General features: G+C 43.8%; 1 protein-coding gene across 1 annotated transcript in view; it reads left to right on the top strand.

The window, feature by feature from the left end:
* The window catches only part of LOC119124509 (palmitoyltransferase ZDHHC5-like), a 147438-nt gene that overhangs the window by 52749 nt on the left and 77049 nt on the right, over nt 1-17640 (top strand). The window contains exons 6-8 of the mRNA XM_037254565.1: nt 1954-2056; nt 11149-11240; nt 15376-15502. Coding sequence (XP_037110460.1) covers nt 1954-2056; nt 11149-11240; nt 15376-15502 — 322 coding nt within the window. The remainder of the gene's footprint in view (nt 1-1953; nt 2057-11148; nt 11241-15375; nt 15503-17640) is intronic.

Below are 17640 nucleotides of genomic sequence, written 5' to 3'. Positions count from 1 at the left end.
GCCACATCCACTTATTTTCAATATAACAACCCCATATACAAACAGACTGAAGGAATGAGCGTTTTTTTTTCTTGGAGCATCTGGAACAACAAGCTATAGCCACAGCACCAGAGGATTGCAGCATATAATTTTGGAAAAAGGTACGTCGGCGACATTCTAGAAAAAATATAAAACGGATACACACAACAGCTCACAGACTACCTCAACACCATAGACCAGTCCAGTGTTCCCCAACCTTTTTAGCACCACGGATCGGATTACTGTCAGACAATATTTTCATGGACTGGTATTTGATGACGTTACGATTTTTGTGACTAAAACTTCTAAAAACAATTCAAGAAAATCAAAATCAAATGTCGAAAGCATCTGTAAATCAAATAATCACAGACTGTACATTGTGTATGGACGTTTTCTTCGCAAAAATCGTCCATGTTTCAACGACAATACCATTTACGCAAAACAGGCCAACCACAATCCTAAACGTCATCGTACTATCTTTGCAGCCAATCATATCGCAGAACAACGGAAGTGCGTTACAACATCAACACCACCATCCCAAGACACCTTTCAACCCTGAGTTCCATAGGGGAATTTTGTATGCAAACACCACAATATAATATAATAATACATGTGAATCCACTGTGTAGTCAATCTGACTTTACTTGCAGCATCCTCATAACATTGTACTTACAACATAAAATGAGTCTGGTGACCAGATCTTCGCCCATTTACATGTCACAGAGGTGTAAAATAATGCAAGGTATTTATTCTTTTTTTGTGTCGCCCGGTACCAAATGAGCCACGGACCAGTACCGGTCTGCGGCCCGGGGACCACTGCCATAGACCACACAGGCAGCATCAAATTCACACATGAGGAAGAAAAAAAACTATGAACTAGGCTTTTTGGCCCTAGAAATTCACCGTAGACAGACGGCAGTATCATACTTTAAATACACAGGAAACCCACCTACGTGGATCAATACCTGTTATGGACATCAGAGCACCCCAAAGAACACAAACTGTCACTAGTCAGAACACTGTACAAACGAGCCATCATAGTCACAGACAAACAGGACAGGGAAGAGGAGAAGACACACGTACACAACGCACTCAGAACCTGCCAATATCCAAAGAACAGGCACACAAAAAAACGCAACAGAAGATCAGAAACACACAACAAAAACAAACCGCCCATCATCACACTGCCATATATCAGAGGAGTCACCAAACGCATCCAAAGAGCCATTAAGAAATGCAACATCAATACAACGATCAAACCACACACACAACTCAGACCGCTCTTGACCCAAGAACAAGATAAAACTAAAACACAAATGCAACATAATATATGAAATACCATGCCTATTATGCAACAACACATACCCATGACGTCTTGTTGCAGGTGGGTAGTCAGAATATTGTGTTGGTGATGACAAGGTCATGCGCAGCACAAGACTTGAGCAGCAGTAAACCGTTGCTGTTGCATTTGCCAATGCCATGCTTCCCAATGATTCCCTCCCAGGTCTGATAGTCTGTCCCCACTCTGGCGTTGAGGTCCCGGAAAACCAATAGCTTCTCTGATTGTGGGACTGCTGCAATGAGAGCATCTAGTTCAGCCCCTCTGTCCGGCTTATGCTGTTACAGTGTTACTGAGAACTAGAAAAATCCACGTAAAATCAAGATTTAGGTGTAATTTAGTCCAACTGCAGGTGAGTGAGAGCTCAATATTCAACAACAATGCACACTGGCACTCAGGGGAAATGTGGTGAACTTCAGGCAACTTTTATCGCTTTTGTCCATACTGCGCCGCCATAATCAACAAAAACATACCTATGTTGACCCTAATGGGTCTTTAAGCTCTCTGATCTGTGATTGACCCCAAAAATTGTGATTGCGTAGAGCCTAAAAAATAGACTATTAACAGGCAATATTTTCCTTAACGTTCTTTTTCAGGCTGGCTGTAATGTGTGTTGCAGGCCTGTTTTTCATTCCAGTTGCTGGTCTCACTGGTTTCCACATTGTTCTTGTGGGAAGGGGCAGAACTACCAATGAGCAGGTAGAACATATTTTATCATTAAATCTTTTTTGTCTCCCTCTCATGCTGTTCACCTCACATCACTAATCACTGTGGATAAGGACTGCGCAAACCTCAAATAACAGCTTCCCACCAATAATTTCAACCCAAAGTGATTATCATTGCCTATAACAGTTTAAAACAGGGGTCACATACGTAAACAATGCCCACAGGAAGTCTAACCATTTTGTGTCCCTATTCTTGAAAAAAAAAAAGCGGGCTGCATCTAACCTGGAGTTGGGGCTCAAAGGTGAGCGTCTGGTGACCGGGCCTTCGCCCATGGGGCCTGGCCGGGCACAGCCCGAAAAGAAAACGTGGGTCCCCCTTCCCATGGGCTCACCACCTGTGGGAGGGGCCAAAGGAGTCGGGTGCTAAGTGAGCTGGGCGGTGGCCAAAGGTGGGGACCTTGGCGGTCCGATCCCCGGCTGCAGAAGCTGGCTCTTGGGACATGGAATGTCACCTCTCTGCCAGGGAAGGAGCCCGAGCTGGTGTGCGAGGCAGAAAAGTTCCGACTAGACATTGTCTCCCATCGTAGTCGCACTGAAGCCGAGCGCTACGTACGCTTCGTCATACTTCTTTGTCTTAGCTTTCGTGTGACTCTCAATTCTCTTATCTCCGTCTCTCTCCGCCGTTCTTTTCAATCCTGTTACATGGTGTCCCACTGCACTTTTTATCGCCTGCTCTGTGCTGTGTGTGCGTATGTTCCGTGCGCTCTACACAATAGAGCGAATACTCCTTTCGCACACTTCCAGTGATACCGCCACTCCCACCTACTGCAGTGGATGTCTAATTACCCTTTAATCTAGTACAGCCAAAAGAAAAGCATGTTCCCTGGTGTCACACGTGACCCCCTTGGTATCGCGCCGCGCCCCCCCACTATTTGAGAAGCACTGGTGTAGGGTAACTAAGGTCGAGACACGGCGTCAGAATGACCGCGCCCTATTGGTGGCTCTCTTCTGTGATTTGGGGCTTTTGTTAAATCTCGGATATATTTAGATGTCTTTGTTAAGATTCAGGGATTCGTTATTTACACTAGCGCGCATTCGCCCTAGCTGATTTTAAGATAACTATTTTGAGCCAGATCTGACAATACCTGATGTTAAGGATCAGGCGTTAAGGATCTCTGGTCCACCATCCGGCGTCTCAGGAGGGGGAAGCAGTGCATCGTCAACACTGTTTACAGTGGAGATGGTGTGCTGCTGACCTCGACTCGGGACGTCGTGAGTCGGTGGGGAGAAAACTTCGAAGACCTCCTCAATTCCACCGACACGCCTTCCATTGTGGAAGCAGGGCCTGGAGACTCTGAGGTGGACTTTCCAATATCTGGGGTCGAAGTCACCGAGGTAGTCAAAAAACGTCTTGGGGGTGTCAAACTGCACTTATTATATTAAAGCGACCGGCTTCCCATTAAAGGGTTGAATAAGCCGGGGTCGAAGAGACTCGTCCGAGTTGCTTAACCACCTTTATTAAATTAATTCTAAAAGAATCAATCTAATCTCTTTATGACGCCAACCCCTTTGAAGTCAAACGACGCTCGTGCTGTGTAACTTAAAATTGAGACAACCGCGCCATACTGATGGCTCCCTTCTGTGATTTGTGGCTTTTGTTAAATCTCGGATATTTTTAGATGTCTTTGTTAAGACCTCAGGGATTCGTTGATTTACACCATGGCACACTCGCCCGAGTTGTGCCGAAGTAACAATTCATATGAGTTTACTCTACTACGTTGCCGAAGCAGCGGGCCTAACCGTCTTCATTCAATGAAGAGTCAAATAAATGGAAGTATGGCAATAATAGTATTTGAGAGGAAATTTGATACATTAATCATTCATTCTGACACCGTATATAAACTCCTTACTGTTGAAATGCTTGAAAATGAATTACCGTAGTTTCCATGTATAATGCATGTATAATGGTATGTCGATGCTGGAAAAGACTTAGACTTAGACTTAGACTTAGACAGAACTTTATTGTCATTTTGTCAACACTAGGTGTGTACAAAACGAAATTTCGTTGCATACGGCTTTCAGCAATGTAGAGGTATTTCGGCTGGTTAAAAAAAGTGACATTCTATATAAAAATATGAGATAAGATAATTATAAAGTACAAAGTGCAGCAGTGATAAAGTATGTGAACAGTGCAGGAGACAAAAACAGTATTTACAAGTGTGCAGAGGAATGCTACGTTTGAATGTTCAGCAGTCTGACGACAGCAGGGAAAAAACTATTGCAGAACCTGGTGGACCTGCAGCGGATGCTGCGAAACCTCTTCCCAGAGGGCAGCAGGGAGAACAGTCCATGGTGGGGGTGTGATGGGTCACTGATAATATTTCGGGCTCGGGACACGCAGCGCTGGGATGACAAGTCCTGAATGGAGGGAAGAGGAGCCCCGATGATCCTCTCTGCTGTCCTCACCACTCTCCTCAGGTTCTTCCAATCGGAGGCGCTGCAACCTCCACACCACACCGAGAGACAGCTTGTCAGAATGCTCTCTATGGTGCTTCGGTAGAACGTCCTCATGATGGGTGGGGGCAGGTGGGCTCTCCTCATCCTCCGCAGGAAGTACAAGCGCTTCTGTGCCCTCTTGACCAGTGTTGTGGTGTTCACAGTCCAGGTGAGGTCGTCTGTGATGTGGACTCCCAGGAATTTAGTGCTGCTGACCACCTCCACAGCTGAGCTGTTGATGATCAGTGGAGCGTGGTGAGGCTGGTTCTTCCTGAAGTCGACGATGATCTCCTTCGTCTTCTCCACATTCAGGATCAGGCTATTTTCTCTGCACCAGCCCACCAACTGCTCCACCTCCTCTCTGTAGTCCAGGTCGTTGTTGTCCCTGATGAGGCCCACCACCGTTGTGTCGTCTGCAAACTTCACGATGTGATTGGTGGTGAACCTGGGGGCGCAGTCGTGTGTCATCAGGGTGAACAGCAGGGGGCTCAGGACGCAGCCCTGAGGGGAGCCTGTGCTGAGGGTGATGACATCGGAGGTGTTCTGTCCGACCCGGACTGACTGAGGTCTGTTGGTGAGGAAGTCTAGCAGCCAGTTCCGAAGGGGGGTGCTGAAGCCCAGGTGTTCCAGTTTTTCCACCAGATGTTGTGGAATGATGGTATTAAACGCTGAGCTGAAGTCCAGGAACAGCAACCGCACGTGGGTGTTCCTCTCCTCCAGGTGAGCCAGGCTCAGGTGAAGAACGGAGGAGATGGCATCCTCAGTGGAGCGGTTCTGCCGGTAGGCAAACTGGAACGGATCGAATGTTGGGGGGAGTCTGGAGACGATGTGATCTTTGAGCAGCCTTTCGAAGCACTTCATCATGATGGGAGTCAGTGCCACAGGTCTGTAGTCATTCCATGAGGTGATTTGAGGTTTCTTCGGCACCGGAATGATGGAGGCAGCCTTGAAGCACACTGGCACTTTGGCTTGGTCCAGCGAGATGTTAAAAATGTCTGTGATGACACCAGCCAGCTGGCCTGCACATTCCTTGAACACCCGCCCAGGTATGTTGTCGGGGCCTGGGGCCTTACGTGGGTTGACTCTTCTCAGAGTCTTCCACACGTCGGCTGAGTCAAGGCAGAGGACCTCCTCTTCCCGGTGGGGAACAGTTTTAACTGCCGGAGTGCTGTTTAGTGCCTCAAAACGCCCAAAGAAGTTATTTAGACCATTTAGGAAGTCAGCATCAACCTCACCCACCGGGGGGGAGGGTGAGTTGTAGTCCGTGATCGCCCGTATGCCTTGCCACATACTCCTGGTGTTATTGGCGTCGTGGAAAAAATCCTGAATTTTCCGACTGTGGCTTCGCTTCGCTAGCCTGATGGCACGGTTCAAGTTGGCTCTCGCTGTCCTCAGTGCCTCCTTGTCGCCAGACTTGAAGGCTGAGTTCCGTGCTCGCAGCGTATGACGTACATCCTCAGTCATCCAGGGTCGTTGGTTGGCTCGGGTGATGATGTTCTTAGTGGTGCTGACGTCCTCGGAGCATTTGTTGATGTAGGCTGACACAGTCATGGCGTACTCATCAATGTTGATCTGATTGTCATATGTTGCTGCTGATTTGAACATGTCCCAGTCAGAGCACTCAAAGCAGTCCTGGAGTGCCTCCATGGCCCCCTCAGACCACACCCTCACCTGCTTCACTGTGGGTTTTGCTCTGATCAGCAGGGGCCTGTATGCAGGGGTTAGCATAACAGATAGGTGGTCTGAAGAGCCGAGGTGGGGGCGGGGGGCTGCTCTGAATGCATCCTTTATATTGGTGTAAACCAAGTCCAGAGTGTTCTCTCCCCGAGTTGGAAAATCCACGTGTTGGTAAAAATGAGGGAGAATAGTCTTCATGCTAGCCTGGTTGAAGTCCCCAGCAATGATGAAAACCCCCTCTGTGTGCGTGGATTGCAGCTCACTAATTGTCCGGTAGAGAACCCTCATGGCCTCTTTAGTGTTAGCGCTAGGAGGCACGTACACAGCCGTGATGCTAACAACAGTAAACTCCCTGGGCAGGTAGAAGGGTCTGCAGTTCACAGTCAAAAGCTCGATGTCCGAAGAGCAGAAGCTGGCGACAGATCTAGCATTTTTGCACCAGTTGTTGTTGATGTAGACACACAGCCCACCTCCTCGGGATTTACCGCTTAGCTCGCTGTTTCTGTCGGCGCGGAATGTAGCGAGCCCCTCCAGGCTAACGGCGTTGTCCGGCATTGATGAGTTCAGCCATGTCTCCGTCAGGATGAGAGCGCAGCAGTTTCTAACTTCCCTCTTTGAAGAGAGTTCCAGTTTTAGATGGTCCATTTTATTATCCAGCGAGCGGACGTTGGAGAGGAAGATGGATGGAAGCGGCGGTTTGTAGGGGTTAGCTCTCAGCTTAGCCGTTAGCCCACCTCGACAGCCGCGCTTTCGCCGCCGGTCACACCGCCTACGCTTACTCCTCCTCCGGCGTGTGCTGCCCGGCGAGCCCGCTGCGTCGTGAGCTCCTGGGGCTAGCGCCCTGAGCACTCCGAGGCTACGCAAACAGACTAGGGTAGTTGTGGCTACGTGTCCGAAAACACTCGATGACCGTACCTCCAGCAGGCGCTGGCGATCATACGCTAATCTACTGGATGGATAAACTAAACTTTGAGTTGTTTGTAGTGTCCTAGGCGACATATTTTGTGAATATCCTCGTCGAATGCTGAGACCCGTAGCGGCCGCGGCCAACAGGGGCGCCGCCATCTTGGAACTGTACCCATGTATAATACGCACCCAAATTTTGACTCCTACTTAAGTCCGTAAACGTAAAATTATTTCAGAAAAAAGATCATCTTTGGGAACAACCGGATGTTATTCTGCCGGTCAGTATCACTGCGCATGCGCTAGCAAACTCGATAGCGGAGAAATGTTTCGGATTTGTGTAGGGTACATTGTGACAGCAAACGAGCAGGTGATCGAGCAAGCGTCTGATACGAGAGCATTGTGTTCGTATGGAGCGTGTTTGAAGTGAACAGCAGAGAGGAAAGGAACAAGGCAAAGTGTTGTGAAATAAAATATTACCTGTAATATGCATTTTGTTATTTGCTGATTGAAACTGCTAATTAAACTGTGAATTGAAACTAATAGGAAGAAAACTGAACTCTCGCTCTTTATATAGCTGACGTGTCTTGCGCATCCGTTCTGCGCATACTGTAATGGCGGCCTCCATATGATATCCGGTCTGCGATGGAGATTAAAAAACAAACAATATTTGACAATAACACACCATCAAGGATTGGACCATCGCATCAAACGATGTGTCGTCAATTATGAATTTGACTGACTAAGTGTGTTGGGCAGGATGGCTGAATGCGATGCGCGATTGACAACAAACAAGAAGAAAGGTGATTTCAAGTTTTATTTCGAGGGAGATTTTCTTCAAAAATTGTTGTACCCATGTATAATACGCACCCAAGATTTTAGGACAATAAATTAGTTAAATTTTGCGCATTATACATGGGAAAAAACGGTAAACAAGCTAAATTAACAAAAATACGGATGAATAGAATGGCACGAGGTCGGTTCTGAGTCACACATGGACGCACCTAAGTTTAGATCTTTGGTTTTATTTCTTTGCTTGGCTATCATATATTCAGTAACAGCTTAAAGCAATATTATCACATGATTAAAAAAGGAATGCCTACTGCCTTAATCGATGGATGGCTGGGTTCTGTAAAAAGCAGGGACTGTATTTTATAGATAACTGGTCCTCCTTCTGGGGCCACCCCGACCTGCTGAGGAAGGACGGCCTTCATCCTAACCGTGAAGGCGCCTTCACTCTTTCTAGGAATATAGATTACTGTTTGAGCCACTCATGACAGGTCACTTTAGAGCAGGCATAGGTGATTAGACCACCTGTTAGGATGGGTTTGGATTCTGTTAAGTTAAAGTTAACTAGCGCTAGGCTAGACTCCCAGCATGCACATAGCTCCTTGTGTAGACTAGCGCGTCACAGTTTGAATAGTGCTACAGTACACGTGAACACACTTTCTACTGGGGTAGTAGACAAATCCAATCACTCCACCCCGACCGGTATCGCTGATGAAACGGTGCCTGTTTCAGATAATTTTACATGTGTAACAAATATTTACTATCAAATTCCCATGGTCGTATCGTCCCACCGCGCTAATAAACATTTGAGAGGTGATGTCAGGCCTAGAGAACACAATCTTACTCGCATTTCGTTTAAAAATCCTTCGATAGATACGCACCCTGATCGACCGATTACACTTAAACTGGGTTTTATGAATATTAGATGGCTTCATACGAAAGCAGTTCTCGTTAATGACCTCATCACGGAATATAATTTCAACGTTTTTGGTCTTTGCGAGACCTGGTTAAAACCTAATGAACTGCTGCCGCTTAACGAGGCCTCGCCTCCAAATTTTGTGAGCTCGCATGTGGCGCGTCCTCGAAAAAAGGGTGGGGGTGTCGCCCTCACCTCAAATTCCGATCTTAGATTTAGGCCTCATTCGATTAACGTATTTAAAACATTTGAAGTTCTCATTGTCCGATCCACCGCTTTACCGTAAATTTATGTTGCTGTTATTTACCGTCCACCCGGGGCTTACTATGGCTTCCTGGATGAATTTCCGAATTCATGGCTGATCTAGTGACAAATGCGGATAATATAATAATCATGGGCGATTTCAATATCCACATGAATTTACCGTCAGAGCCACTTACTTCGGCGTTTCAGACTTTAACTGATACGTTTGGTTTTACGCAAGCCGTACAGGCAGCAACGCATAAGAATGGAAATACCTTAGATCTGGTATTATCCCGAGGACTTGCAACCTCAAATATAACAGTACTGCCATACACTACTGTTTTGTCTGATCATTACTTAATAAAATTTGAAATTTTAGTTCTTTGTCAAAGACAAGAGAGCAATCAGAATTATAGCAGCCGTAATATTAACTCCATGACTGCAACTGCGCTATCTGAGTTACCGTCGCCGGCAACTGCCATATTTCCCGCATACATCGGCTCTATTGATAATCTTACAAATGAATTCAATGCGACATTGTTAAATGCCATCGACTCTGTAGCGCCGCTACGTCTGAAAACTCGCCGTAGATTGCCTACTCCGTGGTTCACAGATGAAACACGTACGCTTAAGCATTTATGTAGAAAGCATGAGCGTAGATGGTGTTTAACCAAACTTGAGGTTTTCCATCAGGCATGGCAGGACAGCCTCCTGAAATATATAAATATGCGCTTATCTTAGCAAAAACTTGTTATTTTTCGCAAGTCATTAATCTCAATAAAAACAATCCTAAATACCTATTTGATACAGTGGCAAAGCTAAGACTACGCCAGCCAACCCCTGATAGCTCCTTCCACTCAGCTGACGAAATCATGAAATTTTTTGCTCGAAAGATTGAATCCATTAGGGATGAGATCAAGAATACCATTCCAATCGCTCAGTCGAGACCGCCGATTACAGGTGCTGATGATCATGCAATAACCCTCTCATATTTTAAAAGCGTGTCCCTTGAAAGGCTTACACAATTGGTTAGTGCGGCTAAACAAACAACATGTTTACTCGACCCGCTTCCAGCCAAACTACTTAAAGAATTATTTCAAATTTTAGGACCGTCCGTCTTAAATATACCGTTTTTTCCATGTATAATGCGCAAAATTTAACTAATTTATTGTCCTAAAATCTTGGGTGCGTATTATACATGGGTACAACAATTTTTGAAGAAAATCTCCCTCGAAATAAAACTTGAAATCACCTTTCTTCTTGTTTGTTGTCAATCGCGCATCGCATTCAGCCATCCTGCCCAACACACTTAGTCAGTCAAATTCATAATTGACGACACATCGTTTGATGCGATGGTCCAATCCTTGATGGTGTGTTATTGTCAAATATTGTTTGTTTTTTAATCTCCATCGCAGACCGGATATCATATGGAGGCCGCCATTACAGTATGCGCAGAACGGATGCGCAAGACACGTCAGCTATATAAAGAGCGAGAGTTCAGTTTTCTTCCTATTAGTTTCAATTCACAGTTTAATTAGCAGTTTCAATCAGCAAATAACAAAATGCGTATTACAGGTAATATTTTATTTCACAACACTTTGCCTTGTTCCTTTCCTCTCTGCTGTTCACTTCAAACACGCTCCATACGAACACAATGCTCTCGTATCAGACGCTTGCTCGATCACCTGCTCGTTTGCTGTCACAATGTACCCTACACAAATCCGAAACATTTCTCCGCTATCGAGTTTGCTAGCGCATGCGCAGTGATACTGACCGGCAGAATAACATCCGTTTGTTCCCAAAGATGATCTTTTTTCTGAAATAATTTTACGTTTACGGACTTAAGTAGGAGTCAAAATTTGGGTGCGTATTATACATGGGTACAGGCTTTTTTCCACATTATACATGAAAAAAAACGGTAATCATATTGCGGAAGCGCTCTCTTATGCACTCATTGGAGGTGTATAAGTGGTGTTTCATCGTTGTGTGCAGGCACCACAGCACAGCAGACATTGTGAATGCCACATTAAGGCCCACAGTAATTGTCATATTCAAGATGTCCATTACTCTGTTGTTGTTGTCTACTTTCTTATTGTCTTTAGGTGACTGGAAAGTTCAGAGGAGGCGTTAACCCTTTTACCAATGGGTGTTGGAAGAATGTCACTCATGTCCTCTGCAGTTCACAGGCACCCAGGTTCACATTTACAATTTATTACCACACCATCCATTCAACTTCATACAAGATGTGTCATGATGTCCATGGACTTTAAAAGTGAAAATTACAAAAACCTCATGACCAACAGTAGTTGCAAAAGGCAGCGCATGGGACAAAATACTAGTCGCTATCTTACTTGGTTGCAAATACAGCTATTACATCAAAAGGTATGGTATGAACCTGCTGAAAGCTGTGTGAGAATCCTGTTGGAGAAATATATAGTAACACGTGGTTTGTTACTGTTTGACGTTTTTCTTTAGCAGTGAGAAGTGAACCCCATTTTAAAGTTTTTTTTAAGGGTTCTTTTAAGGTATTTTTAAGGGTGAGATTACAAAGAAAGTTGAGTCAAGGTCAAAACGGATGACAGGTCTGGTAGACATTGAGTAAAAACCTGGATAATCATTTCTCTAAATCAGAACAGTCAAAATCAATGTTCCCTCTAAGCTGCGTGCCTAAGCAATTGCGCAATTCTCTCACCCTCTCAGCACACCAATGCGTTTGGCTCAAAATAAGCAAAACAAAACGAGAACTAATTGAATCTGAGCCGGATTTGCATTTTTTATATTATCCTCCTATAAAAGGTTTATTTTAATTAATCATTACAGAATCACTTTTCAACTTTATTACGCTTTTAAAATAAATTGATTAGTTGTGCCCCTTCCAAGTTTTGAACGAAACAGCCCATTTAACATTTTACCATAATTTACCAGAAATTGGAGACGTAACCCAAGACCTAAAACAAAATCTCTGGAATTCTCAAAATTCAACTGGAAATTAGCCATTTTCTTTTTCCGTCGAAATATTACCTCACTTTCGGGCTTTTACTGCAGTCGTATTTTATCTAAGTAGCTTTTAATCTGATTTACTTTATTTTCAAACATTGCTAATTCCAATGTGCCAGTATTCCAATGTGCCCTTACCACAACGTTGTCAGGGCTGCAAAGGCAAAGCTGCACATATAGCTGCTCGCAGTTTATTTTCAAATACTTTTTTGCTGACATGAAACTGATGGGATGCCTATGGTGTAGTCAAGCACAAACATATGTATTATATCTCTCAGTGGTGGTGTGCTTGGTTGTTCTTTGACCAGTTAAAGGAGTAGTCTGCCTTTCGCCTGTTGTCTGCAGGGATAGGCTCCAGCACCTCCTGCGACTCTGAAGGATAAGCGCTGTTATTTATTTGTGCGCGTGTGTGTGCGTGTGTGTGCGTGTGTATGTGTGTGCGTGTGTATGTGTGTGTGTGTGTGTGTGTGTGTGTGTGTGTGTGTGTGTGTGTGTGTGTGTGTGTGTGTGTGCGCATGCGTGCGCGAGATGTTTGTAAGTAGGAGCAACGTTTCCCATAGGAATCATGTAAAAGCAAATAATGTCTGCTGGACTATCCCAAAAGTCACACTTTGCTTGTGGATGAGGGAATATGTTCTAATTTTCTACACTTGCTAAAAATACCACAGAGAAAACACAGAAAAAGTCAAGTTAGTAATTTAGTGTATGTTTGCACGTACTCCTTGCAATGTGTTCACATACGCGTCATTACTTTTTGGTGAAATTAGTGAGTTATCCGACTGTGTGAGTGGTCATTGAACGCACCTCGCGCAGAACGTGAGTGAGAACGTAAAAAAATAAAATAAAAGGATGTGCATACAATTTTATTGAAAATAAACTGGTACTATCTGGCGCACTGCAACAGCATCCGCCTTTCACTAAATGCGTGCGTGTTCCTACAGCAGGGGATACCGAGTTTCACCTACTTTGGCACAACGGCCATACCGTGTCGCGAGCTCGACGATACGCATGCATTTGCCATGTTCCTTTATGACTTTGAGTTTGAGACATACTCGACTACACTACCGTATTTGAGGGAATCTGTTCTAATTTTCTACACTTGCTAAAAATACCACAGAGAAAACACAGAAAAAGTCAAGTTAGTAATTTAGTGTATGTTTGCACGTACTCCTTGCAATGTGTTCACATACGCGTCATTACTTTTTGGTGAAATTAGTGAGTTTTCCGACTGTGTGAGTGGTCATTGAGCGCACCTCGCGCAGAACGTGAGTGAGAACGTAAAAAAATAAAATAAAAGGATGTGCATAAAATTTTATTGAAAATAAACTGGTACTATCTGGCGCACTGCAACAGCATCCGCCTTTCACTAAATGCGTGCGTGTTCCTACAGCAGGGGATACAGAGTTTCACCTACTTTGGCACAACGGCCATACCGTGTCGCGAGCTCGACGATACGCATGCATTTGCCATGTTCCTTTATGATTTTGAGTTTGAGACATACTCGACTACACTACCGTATTTTTCGCACCAAAAGGCGCACTGGATTATAAGGTGCATCCTCATTGAATTTTTTATTTTAGAAATTATTTCATATATAGGGTGCACCGGAGTAAAAGGCGCATAAAATAGAAGCTATACTGCAACAAACTGAGGTTGACTAGGGTTGCGGTATGCATCAACTAGCCAATAACCAATGAGCCCTCTGTAAACTATCGTGTTTCTCAAACTATCTCCTATTAAATGATGAAGTTCGATCTAACACATTGGTACTGCTTACTTATGTTTCCCTTCCATATCGATCCGTAAATTTACTCGAAACATTAACGAAGCAGCCTAATTTGACATGAAATAGCCTCGTGCGTATAGCAGCCACCCGCAAACTCCCATGAGCCTCAGCTCACAGACTCCCATGAGCCTCAGCAAAGTGCCCCCTGTAAACAATCGCGTTTCTCAAACTATCTCCTATAAAATGATCGGAACTTAATAAAGTTCGATCTAACACATTGGTACTGCTTACTTATGTTTCCCTTCCATATCGATCCGTAAATTTACTCGAAACATTAACGGAGCAGCCTATTTTGAGATGAAATAGCCTCGTGCGTATAGCAGCTATCATTATAGCATTAGCCACCCGCAAACTCCCATGAGCCTCAGCTCGCAGACTCCCATGAGCCTCAGCAAAGTGTCATGGCAGACCCCTGTAAACAATCGCGTTTCTCAAACTATCTCCTATATAATGATCGGAACTGACTAAAGTTCGATCTAACACATTGGTACTGCTTACTTATGTTTCCCTTCTATATCGATCCGTAAATTTACTCGAAACATTAACGGAGCAGCCTATTTTGAGATGAAATAGCCTCGTGAGTATAGCAGCTATCAGTATAGCATTAGCCACCCGCAAACTCCCATGAGCCTCAGCTCGCAGACTCCCATGAGCCTCAGCAAAGTGTCGTGGCAGACCCCTGTAAACAATCACGTTTCTCAAACATTCTCCCATAAAAGTGGTTCGGAACCAACTAAAGACTGATTTAACACATTGGTGCTGCTTATTTATGATTCCGTTCGATATTGATCCGTAAACGTACTCGAAAACATTAACGTAACAGCCTATTTAGAAATGAAATAGCCTCGCGGGTACAACAGCTAGTCAGTGACGCCCCCTGACCACGGTTGCCATAATGCTGGGAAGCAATGCGACCTTGTAATTTACTAGTCGTACTAAAACGTACTGAAACATTTTGGCAGAGCTCTGTGTACAACCGGTATGGATCAACAAATTCATCAATTGATCCATATATAAGGTGCTCTGCATTATAAGGCGCACTGTGGTTTTTTGAATAAATTTTAAGATTTTAAGTGCGCCTAATAATGCGGAAAATACGGTACTTGTTTTTTACACTGCTAACGATGTGGCAGAGCAAAGGAGATAAGGCGGTAGGTGGGGGTGACAGGAGTGTCAGTTCGGTCAGAAATTGGTTTTAAATTATAAAAGTCACAAGTTGGTAACAATGCACACAAAACAAAAAACTTAAAGTTAACATCATCCAACTAGCACCTTTTGCTATCCATTTGTGGCCTGCTGTCCTCTTTTTTTCTTTTTTTTTTTGGCCCACGGCCTAAAAACATTTAACGCAGCCTGCCACACTAATTTTCTTGGCCTTGATATATTGCCATATAAAGTATTTGTGCTTGTTCACTTTATGCACCTGGGTCCATTTAAATTTGAATAACGGGGTGTACCCTCTTGTCATTCATTTAGTCTCTATTTAGTATATGTGGCTTTTGGTCAATGGCCTTTGAATACTTACTTCCTTATGTGTCCTCTGCAGATATTTGGCAAGGAAGAGGTATGTCCACAGTGTGTGTGTGCAGCCTCCATTTCCACGGCCACAACTGACTGAGACGCAGCTAACCACAAAGATCCTGGGCAATGGTTTACAAGGAGATCTGCATAGGGTGAGCTAAGATCAAAGCTAAATTCAATTGGGTTATAGTCGCAGGTTTTTATCTATCTTGTCTATTTTGTCCCTTCTGGTGCCAACACAAGTGGCTACCACTGAAGTCTTCAGACCTCTTTAGACAGCACTTTTACCTTGTTCTCCATATTTGTTTATTGCAAATATTTTTAATCATGCTGACATCAAACCCCCATAACATTAGGTTTGTGCCACCATTAACATTGCATCATCAAAGAGAGCCAGTGGTTTTAAATACTTAAGATTGCTGATTAATTTGTAAGAATCGTCCCTGAAAACATGAAAAAAATGAAAATTTCAACATTGTTACTTATGAGATTTTGGCCTGACACCAGCAGTAGATCCCGTGGATGTGTTCAAAGTCAAATCAGCTGCTTCTTCAAGAGAGTCTTCATGCTGGAGGTGGCATACGGGGACTCAAGTGAAGTAAAGTGATTTTCCTGAAATCATATATGAGAGATTAACAATGACGCCAAAAATATCTTGTATAATATTACCATCTGCTGTTTTTTTTTTGTGTGTCACTGGAGTGTCTTACTATGTTATCATCATGTGAATGTCAACCCAGAACTTGGTGCCCGTACGGTAAATGAATGTGAATACTAAATTAGCCAGTTTATAAGGTTACAACTTTATTACCGTAATCCCTCATTTATGGCGGATAATTGGTTCCAAGACCACCCGCGATAGGTGAAAATCCGTGATGTAAAGAAAATATATACCGTATTTTCCGCACTATTAAGTGCACTTAAAAATTTAAAATCTCCTCCAAAAATCACAGTGCGCCTTATAATGCAGAGCGCCTTATATATGGATCAATTGATGAATTTGTTGATCCATACTGGTTGTATACTGATGTATATACATGAGCCTCAGCTTGCAGACGCCCATGAGCCTCAGCAAAGTGTAAACAATCGCGTTTCTCAAACGATCTCCTATAAAATGATCGGAACTGACTAAAGTTCGATCTAACGCATTGGTACTGCTTACTTGTGTTTCCCTTCCATATCGATCCGTAAATTTACTCGAAACATTAACAAGGCAGCCTATTTTGACAGGAAATAGCCTCGTGCGTATAGCAGCTATCATTATAGCATTAGCCACCCGCAAACTCCCATGAGCCTCAGCAAAGTGTAAACAATCGCGTTTCTCAAATGATCTCCTATAAAATGATCGGAACTGACTAAAGTTCGATCTAACACATTGGTACTGCTTACTTGTGTTTCCCTTCCATATCGATCCGTAAATTTACTCGAAACATTAACAAAGCAGCATATTTTGACATGAAATAGCCTCGTGCGTATAGCAGCTATCATTATAGCAATAGCCACCCGCAAACTCCCATGAGCCTCAGCAAAGTGTAAACAATCGCGTTTCTCAAACGATCTCCTATAAAATGATCGGAACTGACTAAAGTTCGATCTAACACATTGGTACTGCTTACCTACCGTTTTTTTCCGTGTATAATGCGCAAAATTTAACTAATTTATTGTCCTAAAATCTGGGGTGCGCATTATACATGGGTACAAATTTTTTTTAATTTTCTTTGTTTTTAAATTTTTTTTTTTATTTTTTTTTAAGAAAATCATGGTACAACAAAACCAACAACAGGACTGACCGACAAAGACGTGGAACAAAAAGACAGGGTGACATTACCAAAGACAGGAACAGAAACCAAACAGACATCATGACAGTAACACATGCAATGATCCGACGGTGAGCGAGGGGCAGACAAGACTTAAATACAAAACACGTTACATTGATTGAGGTGACACAGGAAGGGAGGGGCGACGCGAACAGAAACTATGGCAACCTAGACACATAGCAAAACTGGGGACGAGACATGACAAATCTCCCTCGAAATAAAACTTGAAATCACTTTTCTTCTTGTTTGTTGTCAATCGCGCATCGCATTCAGCCATCCTGCCCAACACACTTAGTCAGTAAAATTCATAATTGACGACACATCGTTTGATGCGATGGTGCAATCCTTGATGGTGTGTTATTGTCAAATATTGTTTGTTTTTTAATCTCCATCGCAAACCGGATATCATACGGAGGCCGCCATTACAGATGCGCAGAACGGATGCGCAAGACACGTCAGCTATATAAAGAGCA

This window comes from Syngnathus acus, chromosome 1 (assembly GCF_901709675.1).
Source record: "Syngnathus acus chromosome 1, fSynAcu1.2, whole genome shotgun sequence".
Classification (NCBI taxonomy): Eukaryota; Metazoa; Chordata; class Actinopteri; order Syngnathiformes; family Syngnathidae; genus Syngnathus; species Syngnathus acus.
This window is presented reverse-complemented; position numbering and strand designations above follow the sequence as displayed.